A 14855-nucleotide genomic window follows, 5' to 3' on the forward strand; every position below is an offset into this window, starting at 1 on the left:
GTGGATATAAAACTAAGGACAAGCTTCAATAGTCGGGAAATGGATATGAAAAAGGAATCGCAGGAGCCAAAATGCCGAAAAATTAAGAACAACAAATCGAATGGCATGTCTAAAATGGCATAATATATATGTCTGATTGGTGGCAACATATTCACAGAATGGGAGAAAATGCACATAAACACCCTGTTGGACGAAAGAAACGGCGTTTCTAGTTTCTCATTTCGAAATTGAAAACTGGCGAGAATTTGTTCGATCTATAAGAGATATACGAGTAAATATGCTCAATTTCATCTGTGGTGAATTTTAAGTTATGCAAAAAATAGCAGCCACTTCTTAACAATTATTTTCGACCAAAAACTTTTAACTTTTTTTTAGAACAAAAAACAGAAAAACAAAAGTTAAAACTGAAATGTTGTTTTTGATTGAAAAAGCTGTCGATCACAAAAGAAAATTTATTGCGAACTTCTTTGAAAAAAGTCAAATCGTGAGGGACTAATATTTCTTGGCTAAGAAGCATCCCATTGCTATATACAAATGTTAAATAGTCGCATTCTTGCCGACTGACTTTTTTAATTGAAATTTTGAAAATAGTTATTAAAGAACAAAAATTTAATATCAACTTACTAGTTGCACTTTCTACTCCTGCACATCTATGTTTCACAAAAATGGGAAAGCAAACTACAGGACTCAAACTCTCTGGATGTACAACGCATACCTGTTTTTGTGGGAAGCTCTTCAGAAGGGGTGTGATATCACTAAACAGGGGAGGGGGCAAAGGAATGCATGTATTGCCATCACCGAAGCATAAGGAACTTGTCCCAGTGCTGCCCTTAATATCGTTTTGCACTCACTTCCCATCGACTTTCATGTTATTTCCAACTGTGCGCAAAATGCAATTAGGTTAAAGGAGATTATCCTCTGGAGGCAATCTCACAAGGCACCTGGAAGCATTTTTGGGCAGTTAACACCGTATTTCTCTGAGTTTCGGACATATCTCTCTGTCCGCAAACTAGAGTTTGAAGGTCGTGCCAGGATAATCTTTCCAGGTAGACAGGACTGAAACGAGGGGAAAATCTGCAGCGAGCGAGACGTAAAACTGGTACCTCTGACTTCTCTGACGGCTCCATGTTGGAATCGGGAGTCGGAGCAGGGGTTTTCTCTAGACATGGGAACATAGAGGGAAATGAAATTGCTGATGAGCTTGCCAGGAAGGGGGCCGATTGAATTAGTCTTGGAGACCTCCTCCTCGGCCATCGGTATCTCTCTGGCTGTTGTTAAAGGGGAACTGCATAACTTATTTCTCGGGAAAGCGCAGATCAGCTGGAGCTTCATTTCTTCGTGTGCCATTTCGAAAATCCTTTGGCCCCACTACAATAGCCGCAGAGAGTCCTTTGGACTCCACGCCATTCAATTTCCAAACTCGTAGAGAAGAGCTAGGTTTACCATTTAATCTCCATTGCAGAAGCTGTCAAGACCTTTCAGAGAAGTAGACGCTTAAGCACTTTCTCTGTAAATGTCCCAGTTTGGCAGCTAGACGCTAAGTTGAGTTGGCTGGGTGTTCCTTTCTTCGATAGCCTGGGGCAGTGCGCCAACTTAAATCCAATTATTCTCCTCCATTATATCAACAGCTCTGGTTGGCTGTAATTATCTGCCTGTTGGAGGCCTCATATCGGTATCAAAACTGTGCTTAACTGTACTTGGGGAGTGCCAGTTTAGTTTTTAAAGCATTTTCGACTCTGCTCTTCTGATCAGCGATTGTCTCTCTCTTTCTGTCTCTGTCTGTTCACCCGCATATTTGTTTAATCCAACTATTTCTTTTTTTTATTACTTCGCCGCATCAGTTGAACTTTGTTCTACTCTATCTTCCCTACAGGGTAGATGGCCCAGCAGCGAAAACAAATTATTGCAATAAAATAATACAAACGTCAAAGTCAGTGGCAAAATGTGGCACCACACAAATTATTAATGAGACGCAAGAATAGCACATTTATTTATACCCATTGCTACTTAAGGGCTTTTTGTTTTTGCTTCAACGTTTTGATAAATTACCTTTATTCGAAAAAACAAAAGTTTGGTTTTATCGCATTACTCGGCAGCACATTCAAATGGAACAAACGCCGCAAACTATTGCATGTTTTTCCAACCTCTTGGAGGAGGGAGCGGAATTGTAGGCATAAAGTTTGGCCTACATTTCAAGTGCTCAAAAATTTGTGTGTAGCAAAGTAATCAAATCGATTCAAGAGCAGGATATCGAGTGTTTACAAAAATAATGGGTGTTTTTCTAAGAGCTTGATAACTTAAAATGATAAAATGTTACAAAACAGAATGCATTTTTTTATTATAGTCTGATGGATAATTTTATGGCATTTATTTTTGGAATATCATATCCGGCATATACCCGTCGCAGCCACGAGTTACATGCTCCATTAGATTAGTCGAATTTTTAACTACTTTTTCCAATAAATGTGGCCGTATGGCGTCAATGATGGCTTGAACACTGCAATAAATCGCGTGTCAAGTGCTCCATATGGCAAGTTGAATCTAAGAAAACACCCGATACATACATATATATTTTAATAATGGCATGCATACAACAAATAACAAGCATAAAATACTACCGGGAATGAAAAGATGTGTTGGACACCCAATAAACATACGAAAAAAAATCTCAAATCTTGGCAAAAATTCAAGTTCTCAATTTAATCTTTAGAGGTGCTTATCGGCCGCGGTAGCCAAATGGGTTGGTGCAAGACTACCTTTCGGAGTTCACAGAGAACGTAGGTTCGAATCTCGGTGAAATACCAAAATGAAGAACAAGTTTTTTCTAATAGCGGTCGCCCCTCGGCAGGCAAACCTCCGAGTGTATTTCTGCCATGAAGAAGCTCCTCATAAAAAATATCTGCCGTTCGGAGTCGGCTTGAAACTGTAGGTGCCTCCATTTGTGGAACAACATCAAAGTGCACGCCACAAATCGGCCAAACACCCAAAAAGGGTGCGCGCGTCAATTACATACATACAGAGCTCGAAGTGTAACCAATTTCAGACCGCGCCCGCTGCTGATGCCGTACCCGTACCCGTGCATCAGCTGTCTATTAGTTGGCTAAACGACAGTCCGGAGTTTCGTTCACATGCGCGCGGAAGCATTTTGACGAGAGCAAATGTGAAAAAAGAAAATCAGTAATGGATTTCAAACGTAATAGTGTGATTGCATTTTATTTGGCAGGAAAATCACAACCAGCGATTGTTCGTGAGCTCGAGCACCTTAAAGTAAATAAAGTTTTTGCTTATCGCATCATTACTCATTACAATGTGTAAACGTCCTGGAGATGGTCATCAAAGGACTGACACTCACACGAAATGGCTCGAAAAGTGAAGAAGCGACTTGAGCGAAGTTCCCGACGCTGTGGCAATCAAACGGCGAAAGAACTTAAAATATCTGACCGTCGCATACGCCGCATACTGAAAAATCAAATCAAATCTCAAAGTCAAACCTTAAAAGTCCAGAAGGCGCATAATCTCACACCAAAGCAGCAAAAAGTCAGACTTGAGAGAGCGAAGGAGTTGCTTCGCTTCGCCGAAAGCGGCGAATTTCCGAACATTTTGTTTTCTGATAAGAAAAGTTTTCAAATTGAGCAATTCGTAAACTCCCAAAACGATAGGATTTATTTGACCAACCGTTCATACAAAATTTTAGTCATCGATTGGCCACCAGGAGGCAGCACCCGCCACAGGTAATAGTTTGGGCCACTGTAACCGCAGATGGGCGCTCTCCAATCTTTTCATCGAGTCTGGTGTCAAGGTAAATGTGAAATATTAACGGGAAAGTATTTTGGAGGTTGCGCTGAAGCCGTGGACAGCAAATATTTTGGTGGCAGACAATGGACGTTTCAACAGCACTCGGCACTGTCTTACAAATCTCGAGCGAACCAAGAATGGCTAAAAAACAACGTTCCGACCTTCATAACGTGCACACAAAGGCTCTCAAATTCACCGAATTCTGTGAATTATAATATTTTATTTGAGCCATTTTAGAGAGCTAGGTCTGAGCTAAAAGATTCACCAGTCTCGAGGCTATGAAAACAGCTATTGTCTGCGAGTGGTCCAAAGTAACTGCAAGGCGCATTCTGGCAGCTCAAGGCCATAGTCAAGGCAAAGGGTGGGTGGTCATATCGAGCAAAAGTAAATTGATTCTTAATTTTATATTATTTTCACACATTTTTTACTTTGAATTGCATAAAAGTAATTTTCCTAACTAAATTTATAGCATTTTTAACTCCGAGTTCCGGCCCCTGTATCTATGATACATCGTAACTTAATATTTGCTTAAATTTTTCTCAAAAGTTTGTTATCAACAAGACTTGAAAAAATGCTTGATAAATAACTTATTCTCAACATGATAGCAATAGGTATATGTATTTATGGATACTCATATGAGACTCTAAATGTGATCAATATTTAGTATTAAGTTTTTTATTGTATAGTCCTAAATTTGAATTATTCTTAAATAAAATTTAAAAAAATCGGTTATTCAATACCCTAACAAAATAATTATGCAAAACTGCCTAAAATTAACAAAATTAATATTTAGTACTAAATCCATTGCTTTAAATAACATCGAATAAATGTTGTGGCATCTTTTTAAATATTTGCGTTTACTTGGCTCGGCTATCGGCATTTTTCCTGTAACTTTTCAGGATTCCTTTAGTTCCCTGAGAAAAGAAAGTGGTATCTGTTGCACACCCGCTCCAAATCGTCCCACAAGTTTTCTGTAGGTATTAGATCGGGTGACTAGGAAGGGGATCAATAACATTCTCGTTCAATATGGGCTTTATGCTAAGGGTGTACCACGATACAGTTTAAAACTAGGCTAATGCTCAATTTTTCTGCTGACTGTTTGGAATTCCGCTCTAATATATAGAAATATATTTCCTTTTTCATAATATGTAGTTAGATAAAAACCACAGTCGAAAAGAAGAGTTCACGAGTGCCATCGACGAAAAATACGCACTTATAATAAGAAACATAATTCTTGAAAGAAGTTGAAGTGAAGTAAACTTCGATAAGTAAACCAACTTTCAATCGAATTTTAAAATATTTCGAAACAATAAAACTAAAATGTTAACTAACAAAAGAAATTGTATGTCTTTCCCTTTTAAAAATTTGTTGTTGCTATGACTAAAATAAGGGTTTAGTAAGTGTTTATAAGGGTTAAGTCCTCGTAAATGAATTATCATATTTGCTTTTGTGCAAAAGGGAACCCGCGGGCTCCATCTGGTATTGCATATATATATGAATTAGATAGGTAAAAATGTTTATTGGGAATGTTCGAAAGATAGCGCATCTACAGTGGTGGCCAAATTATATGTATGGGGTACTATCGAATATGTTATGTGTTATGTTGGCATATGCGGATTGGGAAATGGCGTTGCATTGGGGCTCCTAGCAGGACAATTAGATAAAGGGCACGGATAAATTTGTTAAGTCATGGTTTAGAGCCAAAAATGTAAATGAAATGGAATGGTAACCGCAGTGCATGGGTCTGGCTAATAGGCAGAAGCGTAAGAAATGGTGACTCGCTTTACAATAGACTTTAAGAGACCCTTGCCTCGAGTCCGTTCTGCAGAAGCCGTCTTGAGAACGAGGTGGAATCATCTCAACACCTTCCCTGCTCTCGTCTGGCAAAGATTTCGACATTTGGGCTCTCATTTTTTCGATACGCGAGTTTAAATATCATACACCTGGAGAAGTTCATCAGTAGCTTGTTGCGGCTAATTAGGAACGTAAATCAACCACCGCCGGTGTAGTTGTAAGTGCATGGTTATCATCTTCTAATCCCAAGGCTCCTTCTTCCGTCCCTTTCTCCTTTCCCCTTTTCCCTGTATAGCATCACAACGGACGAATTTCGAATATTTATTCAAGTGGGCCCCAAGCTAAGGCAGCCATTTGACCTAACCAAACCTATAAAAAATTTAATTATTTATTTCTTAAAGATGGATTTTGTTTAATTTGAATATATTAAATAAAAGCACGCATACAAAATTTAAATATTTCGTCCCCTTAGTATAACAGTAGCCTATGTGCTCATAGGCTATTATTTTTTTATTGAATTTTTGGATTCTCCATCGTCGATTTTATATGTGGTCAAAATTTTGTCAAATTCTAGTTCCACAAAGTGGGTCAAAACGTCAGTCAAAAAATAATAAATATTTACAGACATAACGAGATTTGAGTGAGAGCTACTTTCGACAAAAAGTTTGAAATTCATTTTCTCAAAACGTCAAAAAATGTATAGGCTATTTTAATACTAAGGGGACGATTTCTTCTTTTAATGAACGTTCATTGAACAAAATTAAATTTAAATATTTTATAATAGTTCAATAGTTGCATATGATTTAGCCACTACTGTACATATGTGGGCGCGTTCGCTGTGCAGCTGCCGGGTGGAAGTTATAATTAGTTCTGGTTTTAACAGTTCCTTTACTTGTGCTTTTCGAAGTTATTCATGAATTATGAGCACACTTGAGAATAGAAAAAATGCAGGTATGTATGTGCATGTATGTGTGTGTAATACATGGAATTAGTTCGTAAAGATTACAGATGAGATTAAATGATGAATATTTGTACGGAAAGCAATAAGCAGGCGAAGGGTGGAAGGCGAACAACAAGCGCATACTTAAATAGCAAATTAGGGTAGACGACTGAGATGTGGGGGCTTGTAGTACTTAATGTATCTACACGAAAGATTGTGAAGATGAAAATATAACCGCCTACGTACGCATGCAAGTGCATACCTGCTTTCAAAATACAAAAGAGATAAAGTGAAGGAGGTTGGAGTGGAATTAATAAATTTATTCCTTTAAAAATAAAACTCTAATGATTCTATTTATAGGCATTTACTTAAGTTAAATGACGCCTATTAAAGAGGGTAACGAAGAAAGCAGTTGAGAAACGCAGAATTTATTTAGAAATATTTGTTATTATACCGCAGTGTGGCAAAAAAAAATGTTTTTTTTCTAATATACTTTTGCTCCCAGTAAAAAAAATGCATACTCGGAAATTTGAATTAATCCTGAAAATCTGGAATTTGAGCCAAAAAATCATTTTTTTTTTTTAATTTGAATACATTATTTAATATGAGCTGCTTACTATAGCAAGAGGGTTAGGCTCAGCTTACTAATATGGGTTATTCTCCACCTCAATAGGTATTATTGGATCTAATTTGAAAAGCTTTATCAAAATCGGTTCGTAAAGGCCTCAAGTGACTAATGTAAATCGATACAATTTTGGTATAGGAAATTTCGTTCGGGCCCTTGAATTAAATATACTCGCGAGCATTATATCCTAGCGCCTCTGTCTGGTGTCCAGCAATAGAAAATATTATATCACAAAGCAAAATAGGACAAAAGCAAAGAGTATCCATGTTTGTCTAAGCCTCTAGAGCTCCTCCTAATTTTTTTTTTCTATAAATTTATATTGCAAATCTAAGTAGTTCAAATACAAAATAATTAGATCTGAAGACTATTCTTATTCTGTGCGATGGCTTAAAGCCAAAGATTAAAATCCCATTCATCCGCAGCCTACGACTAGCTAATTACCGCAACGCCTTTCAGGCAAAATAAGAGACTAGGTTGTTTGACTCGGGCTGTGATTAAACCACTTCACCACCGTTCAGCCGCAGCTCTAAGGCGAGTGTCTTGTCTTAGCCAAGCGATCTGGTCAACCAAACCTAACCTAACCGCATCTCTTCAAATGTAGCGGCTATGAAAGAGCTGGTTATGAAGCGCCAGCCAACTTCAAAATATTGTGTAGAAGTCTCCCTGGATGTCTACAGCGCATTTGTGCTGGCAAAGAAGAGAGACAAATTTAGATTTCATAATGCGGGTGCTCTTCTTTTTGCATATTAACAGCTGCCTTACATCGATTTCGATTGGCCCAGCCACGGTCTACGCAATGCAGAGGTGTGACCAATATCAGCTTGTTGATCGGCACTGAACGATTTTGAAGGAATCAGCTGATTTGCTGACGTAAGAGGGGATGCGACGGCGATTTGCTTAGCAAAAAACTGAGATTGTGTTACTTTGCTGCCGTCTGAACAACGACTGATTGGACGAGTGAGGGAATACGTGTGAAATGAGCGGGAAGAGCTTTGCTGTTGAATCGCCTATGACGTGGCAACCGAAGTTACTGACACAATTTTTCTTCGCATGCCCAAACCTTGTAATCTATCATCGCTGGCACCAGCAAATAGCAAATTAGCCATGGAACACAGATGTTGGTTGTCAAAGAAAATCTGACCAAGACGCAATTTAAAGAAATTTACATTTTTTACTTTCACTTAACTGTCACCCGGTGGTGAGCATCATTACTGGACATGTCCTAAAAACCTCCCCTTATGACTTTTCAGAGATAAACAGCGTCTCTCTTTGCGGGCGTTGAATGTTACCTCTGCCGCTGTCCTGTTCAGGCTTAAAAGCGGCATCTCCCTCTTAGCAAATATTTCTCGGAATTGCATGATTGTGGGAGGTCGCTCACGTGACCTCGCAATAAGCTGTATGGTAAAGCGATGGTTCTCATAAAAGGACCGTTACCATATGACCGGTGTATTTATATTTGCGCGGGGCACACAGATATATGGGTTCAATCCCTCTTGCGTACCTTAATTATCGAAAAGGTATACCTGCCATGAAAAAGATATCTATAAATCCTTTATTAAGTGTTTAGCCGAGCTCGTCATCCAATTTGTGATATACTTCGTGATGTTAGTCCACAAATGAAGGGACTTACTCCTTCTCAAAAAAAAGCCTGTAAGGCACGTAGGATATCTATTTATTTAGCAATTTTCTAATATGCCCGTAGCTTTAATAAAATTATACATATAAAAGTATGGTTTAACTAGATCTCACCTCCATATCTGCAATTAGATTTATCGGCTGGTATATTCCCATTTGGTTCCAGTCTGTCTAGATACTCCTCGGAATTATAACCATTGTATGGAACTTTGTTACCGTGATTATGTCCATGGCCACCGCGATGATGATGATGGAGGTGGTGATGATGATGGTGATGATGTGAGTCTTCGCCATCCTCGCGTGATATTGCTGCGAAAAGAAGAACGTAAATGAAAATTAAATATAAATTTTTATTATTTCTGTCTGATTAAATTTATATTTCAGTTCAAATATATTTGCCTAGTTGATTTATTGCAATATTTCAAATCTGTTCTCATATATAAATGTTTGCAAGCTGAATATTTTGTTGCACAAAAATTATTTCACTAAAACTCTTTGTACTGCCTACTTAGATTGTTGTACGCTTTGTCTTGGGAAATCTGATATCATGTGTTTGGTCAATTCACTCTTATCTCCAAGTTACTTAGACTTTCCAATACGTCGACTTATGATAGCCAAGAAACACTTGAATATATCCTTCAGATTTTTTTAAGAAGTATCCTGCTGTTGGCTTCGTTGGCTGAGTCGTGTCGTCCGAATGTAAACAAACTCTCCGGCTCTGAATGTATTCGATGCGGTACCAGCAGGTGGTAGCAGATGATGAAAAAGGCCTGCTCTGCGTTGGAAAGATCAGGTGGAGAAGAACTTGGCTTCACTTGGTTTGTCCAACTAACGTCGATCGATTAGCGCGAGGAAGAAATTACTGGCGCGCTTTATTAAACTCAGCCAAAATTGCTTAAGTGGTTATCGCGCCAATCAAGAAGTAGCCTGGTGTCTGGTGTCTGTTGTGCGACAAGGTTAGACACTCGGAGAGATACTCCAGAACCGTTTCTTTACTGTTTTTGGGTTTGCGGCAACGACATCCATTTAGTGGCTTCAAATATTAAGCAGTCTCTATCATTTCCATGTACATTTCTGTGTAGAATAACCCAGGTGAGTTAGATGTTCATTAATTCCCTTGTCAAGCTCGACATCAGCTTGTAATCTCTGACTATTTTGGAATTGGTCTTTGGCGAGCGACAAGACTACTGTTTTTTTATTAGACAAGATTTATAAATTGTAGTCAGAGAATTTCTCATTCAGTAGCTTAAAACATAATGATTGCTCTGTCTCTGCTCAAGTGGCTGCTGGAAGGAAAATACACCAGGAAGTTTCATATTTCAAGAAGTTGAAAGCTAATCCTTAAAACCTGTTGAGAATACCAGAATTGCCAAATTGTCAGGATTTCATTAACCGAACCATCGTAGAATGATTGCAGTCTTAGTTACATTTTCTAGTTTGAGACAGATAAAACGGGTATATTGTGAAAGCAAGAACATGTAGATAAAGCAATATTATTAAAGGTGTACTCGAGTTAGTTTGTAGCGAGATAAGCCCACATGGCTACGGTATTCTTAACGGAGGTCAATGCCATCTTGAATGTAGCATACAAAATTAGCCGGTGAATGTAAGACAAAACTGAACAGTGTTACAAAACACTTCATTGTGGTATTACAATACTTGGAACGAGTTGCCTGATAAACTAACTAATGAAGGCTCTGTATCAGTTCAAGTTTGGATTGACGACTTCATAAGGTCTACCCATAGAAGACGTTGATCTAAGTTGAGCTCCTGCAGAGTAGCCAAGTGCTTTGTGCAAGGATCAAATAGGAAATTAGCGACTTTCCCCCTAAAACTTAGTAGGAAGGACCGAACAATACTGGTAGGAGTAATCACAGGTACAACGCCTGTGGTCAGCGTGGACAGCTACCTTGTCGTAAAAATGAGGACACTGCAGATCATTTTCTTTGAAGCTATTAGGTTTATACTCTTCCTTTTCCGGACCTCTTAAGATTCTTCAATGAATCCAAAAGACTGGCGAAAGAGTGAGCTCAAACAAAATTTGTCGTCTTACCCTTCCAAAATATCAATCCTATCTCTCTGTCCACTGTAATCTATTCTGGTGTAAAACAATGGTCTTCAGGACTGAGTGCTTGGGTCTGTCCAACCCCCATACATTTGATCTAACCTAAAAAAGCTCACATGGTTTGAGGGTCAATTATGCACTTCATAAATCTGATATGCGACTTGGAGATGTGAGAGCAGGCAACTGAAACCAAAGTGTACGATGAGGCCCGTATATCATTTATGAAGTGGGTAAGCCTTTAAAGACATGGAGTTCATTTGCAGACTCTTATGGGGACAAGCGTGATGCATAGAGCATGATAGAAGTATGCAAGCCTGCTATCATTTCATAAGCAATTTGTGAGGCACAGAGATGTGCTAGGCGAAAAAAATTGATAAGTCGCATACTTAAAAGCGATGAGATTGTGAAGACATTTTGCTTGAAGATGTAAATAACTCTATTAGTGAAACATCAAACTATCTGGATAGTTAAGTTGAGAAATCAAGATATTTTGTGAATACTCCTACACTAAATTCTGTGAAAGTTTCTTTTTAATTCAATTTTATTCAAACCTGCAACGATGACTTACATATATAATATTAAACGGAAGATTCTCAGCTACTATTTATATTTGGGATATCAGTACGTAGTCTAACAGTGGGTGGGTAGTATAACGTTTATATGTATGTATGTATGTATGTGCGATACGCAAATCCGAAAGTCTATTTTTCGGCAATAATTTATAATTTACATTTCAAGCGCCAGCTGGCAGCATTCCTTTACACGTATTACATATGGATGCATGTATGTAGTTATGCGTGCATATGTATCCACTTCTGAAACTTGCATACGCAAAACCATATAACGAAGTAATATCTTCCCCAAAACTGCATTGCTGTCTGCTGAACACTTTTCGAACGATTTTTCACAATTTAGGTCAGCAGCACATCTGTGCATAGACATCCGTGAAGTCACACTACTACGGTGACTGACACAAAATTAGGCAGCTTTTACAGCTACTCCTTCCTCCCTCCACTACCACCAGCTTGCGCCATGACCTGAACATCAAATGATATACGAAATAGAGTGTAAAATACTTGGAAATCGTTTCACAAGCGTTTAGTTCGCTGTGTGCGCGGAGCGAGGCAGGTGAAGGCATTGCGGTTAGAGTGACATTAAGTGGTGGAATGGTGGTAATGGCAGTGGTAATTGCGTTGGGCCTTGTACCTGTGTGGGGGTTCGACAGAAGGGAAGTTTATGGTGTCATAGCTAAATCGACACGACACTCTCTTTATCAACTCTACTACGTTTGCTCGGATGCATACCTACACACAGACAGTTGGTGCAACAGAGGAAGACGGGAACTCACATCTACTGGCACACCTGTATATATGTATATGTGTATATACGTATTTCTATTTACTTTTATGTGCACTATACATCCAATTCACTTAGTTTGTGGCTTTTGCAGTCAATTGCAGCAGTAGATTTAATTAATTCATTAGAGCTGTATATCTTCCCTTCCCCGCAACTATATATTCCTTACTATACAGCCCCTAGGGCCCGCCCTCCACAAGCCCAATAGTGCCCGTCGATTTCCGTGGTTTGGCTAATTTAATTGGCTACAGCGCGGTAGGAAGGAAAGGCCAGGGCGATAAATTGTTAGAGTGCAGTGTTTGCTTTATAAAATTAAATTTAATATTCTATTTTGTGGTTCGCATTTTTGATAGTACGATTATATACCCATAAGTTACACATACACATAAGTTGCTAATGAAATATATTACATATGAAAATTAAAAAGCGATGTGGTTTCTAATTAATCCTATTTATAGTTTCAGTTTGCGGAAAATTGGTTGCCAGCATACTTAGTACAAAAAATTGTAGCACTGTATGTGCTTAGCATATCAGATGGAAACAAAATATTACTTACAAAATAAAAAATAAAAAAATATGATTTAAAAAATTTAATATTTAAAAAATATTTATTTTTTTAATATTTATTTAAAAAATATTTTTTTTCTTTAATATTTATTTAAAAAAATATATTTTTTTTTAATATTTATTTCAAAAATATTTTTTTTTGTTTGATGCCACCTCTTAACTTTGTTCTATGGCCAAACACACAAGATTTTATTTTTAATTTTTTATTAATTTTATACTTGCCTATATCAGAAATTTGGAAATTGTACTATAAAATACTTTTCCGTTAATTTGGTACAACATGTTTAAGATCGATATTTTGTATCTCTTCCTAAAATAAGCCTTCACAAATTTTCAAAAAATTGCACGTCCACGTTTAATTAAAAAAAATAGAAAAAAAAATTTTTATTTTATAGGCACTTAGAAAGACCTCTAAAAACAAACAAATTTTAAACAAAAATAAAATAAATATATTAAATACTCGCACATGTTTTGCTTTCCTTCCACCCAACCTAGAAATAAAGTTGGTTTTATAAAGGGTGATTAAATTTCAAGGGCCGATGTTGAATGTGAACCACACCTAAACGTCAACGACACCGTTGGACTTCTTTCTTTGGGGTAATTTGAGCCATACTAATATTATCATAATAAAGAAAAATGACAATAATTTCCAAAAAAAAATTGTATTTTATTCAAAATCAACACCGGCCCTTGAAACTTAACCACCTTTTAGATAAGGAACTATTTGCATTTGGTGGTCTTTGGAAGTGTGCCGCCGAGGCCGCGGCTGCCATTTGGCCGATATTTTGTTCCATTCGTAATTGAGCCATACCAGTATTATCATAATAAAAAGAAATTACAATCATTTCCTAAAAAAATTGTATTTTATTCAAAATCAACACCGGCCCTTGAAACTTAACCACCCTTTATTATACCATAAATTTCATTGTCATGAACTGTTTTTTTTTTGTCAAGGTTAATCGAAATGAGTAAAAAGACAACGAACAAAATAAAAACAAAATTTGTTTTCTCACAAACCCATAGGGTATATATATATATACATATATATGGGGGCAGGGAGTTTCCGTTTTAAAAGGTTATGTCCATAAATCGATAGAAAACTAAGTTTCAGAAGGCTACCTGAAAGCGCAAGTCGTTAGCTTTAAGGAGTTAGGGGTAGTTAGAAGCCCGAAAAAATGATGATTTTCGATCTTTTTTTTTTTTCCTAGTCAGTTGCTTTATTTTACAAAAATAAAAACATAGCATTAATAGATCATATTTCGACTTGACTGTAGAAAAATTTCAAAAAGAAACATTAATAATTGTAAAACTTATCGCTGTTACACCTGGAACGAGCTGCTTGAGATCTCAAAGGCAGAGTTAGATCTCATACCGCCACGACACGAGACTTGATTTCAGAGCAAACCAACAATATTTGCGTGTATAGGCCATACATTTTTTATTTAAAACATTTTGCCTAAGGTAAAGCTCACTTTGGGTGAACAAAGAGAAGAGCCAGTGGTTGCATATCTTATGGCATTTTGGTTTTCACTTTAAATAAGTTTGCGTATTCCAACTTTGAGTTGTCAACCAACCATTGCTGTTGTAATCAAAATCTAAACCACGACACAATTTTTACATTAAATGCCGGTGTGTCAAAGCGCCACAAAAAAAAATGTGTCTGTCGCCTTAATAAACAGAATTTCTTAAAGCTATAGTTTGCCATAATGAACCTCAAAAGTGCTTTCAGCAATGAAAGAAGAAATATAACAATATTTTATGCAATACGCTTTTTGGACTTTCGACAAAAGCTTAAACCAACATAAAAATTATATAATATGAATAACGAACAATCAACATAAGAACAGAAAGAGAGAAAGGCAGAAAGGAAAAGGCAAAGCAGGCGCATAAAGGACATCAACGGCCGACAATCATGTTCTGGTCGCGACATTGCCAACGGCTGGAACGCGCTTTTCAGACCGGGAAATAAAAAATGCATTGGCGAGAAGAACGAAACAAAATAAGTGTGACACGTAATTACCATTTCTCACAGTTGGACGCTTTTCTGGTTCGTAACGATGTTGGCCATCGGACGAAAC

The 14855-nt window shown here is 37.5% G+C and overlaps 1 protein-coding gene across 1 annotated transcript in view; it reads right to left on the bottom strand.

Moving 5' to 3' along the window:
- LOC128861189 (cyclin-dependent kinase 14) overlaps positions 1 to 9815 on the bottom strand; it is a 209155-nt gene extending 199340 nt beyond the window's left edge. Inside the window, exons 1-2 of the mRNA XM_054099140.1 lie at positions 9767 to 9815; positions 8904 to 9098 (exon numbers count right to left, since the gene is read on the bottom strand). Of these exons, the coding sequence (XP_053955115.1) occupies positions 8904 to 9098; positions 9767 to 9815 (244 nt within the window). The remainder of the gene's footprint in view (positions 1 to 8903; positions 9099 to 9766) is intronic.
- Positions 9816 to 14855: the final 5040 nt, after the last annotated feature.

Source organism: Anastrepha ludens, chromosome 4 (assembly GCF_028408465.1).
Source record: "Anastrepha ludens isolate Willacy chromosome 4, idAnaLude1.1, whole genome shotgun sequence".
Classification (NCBI taxonomy): Eukaryota; Metazoa; Arthropoda; class Insecta; order Diptera; family Tephritidae; genus Anastrepha; species Anastrepha ludens.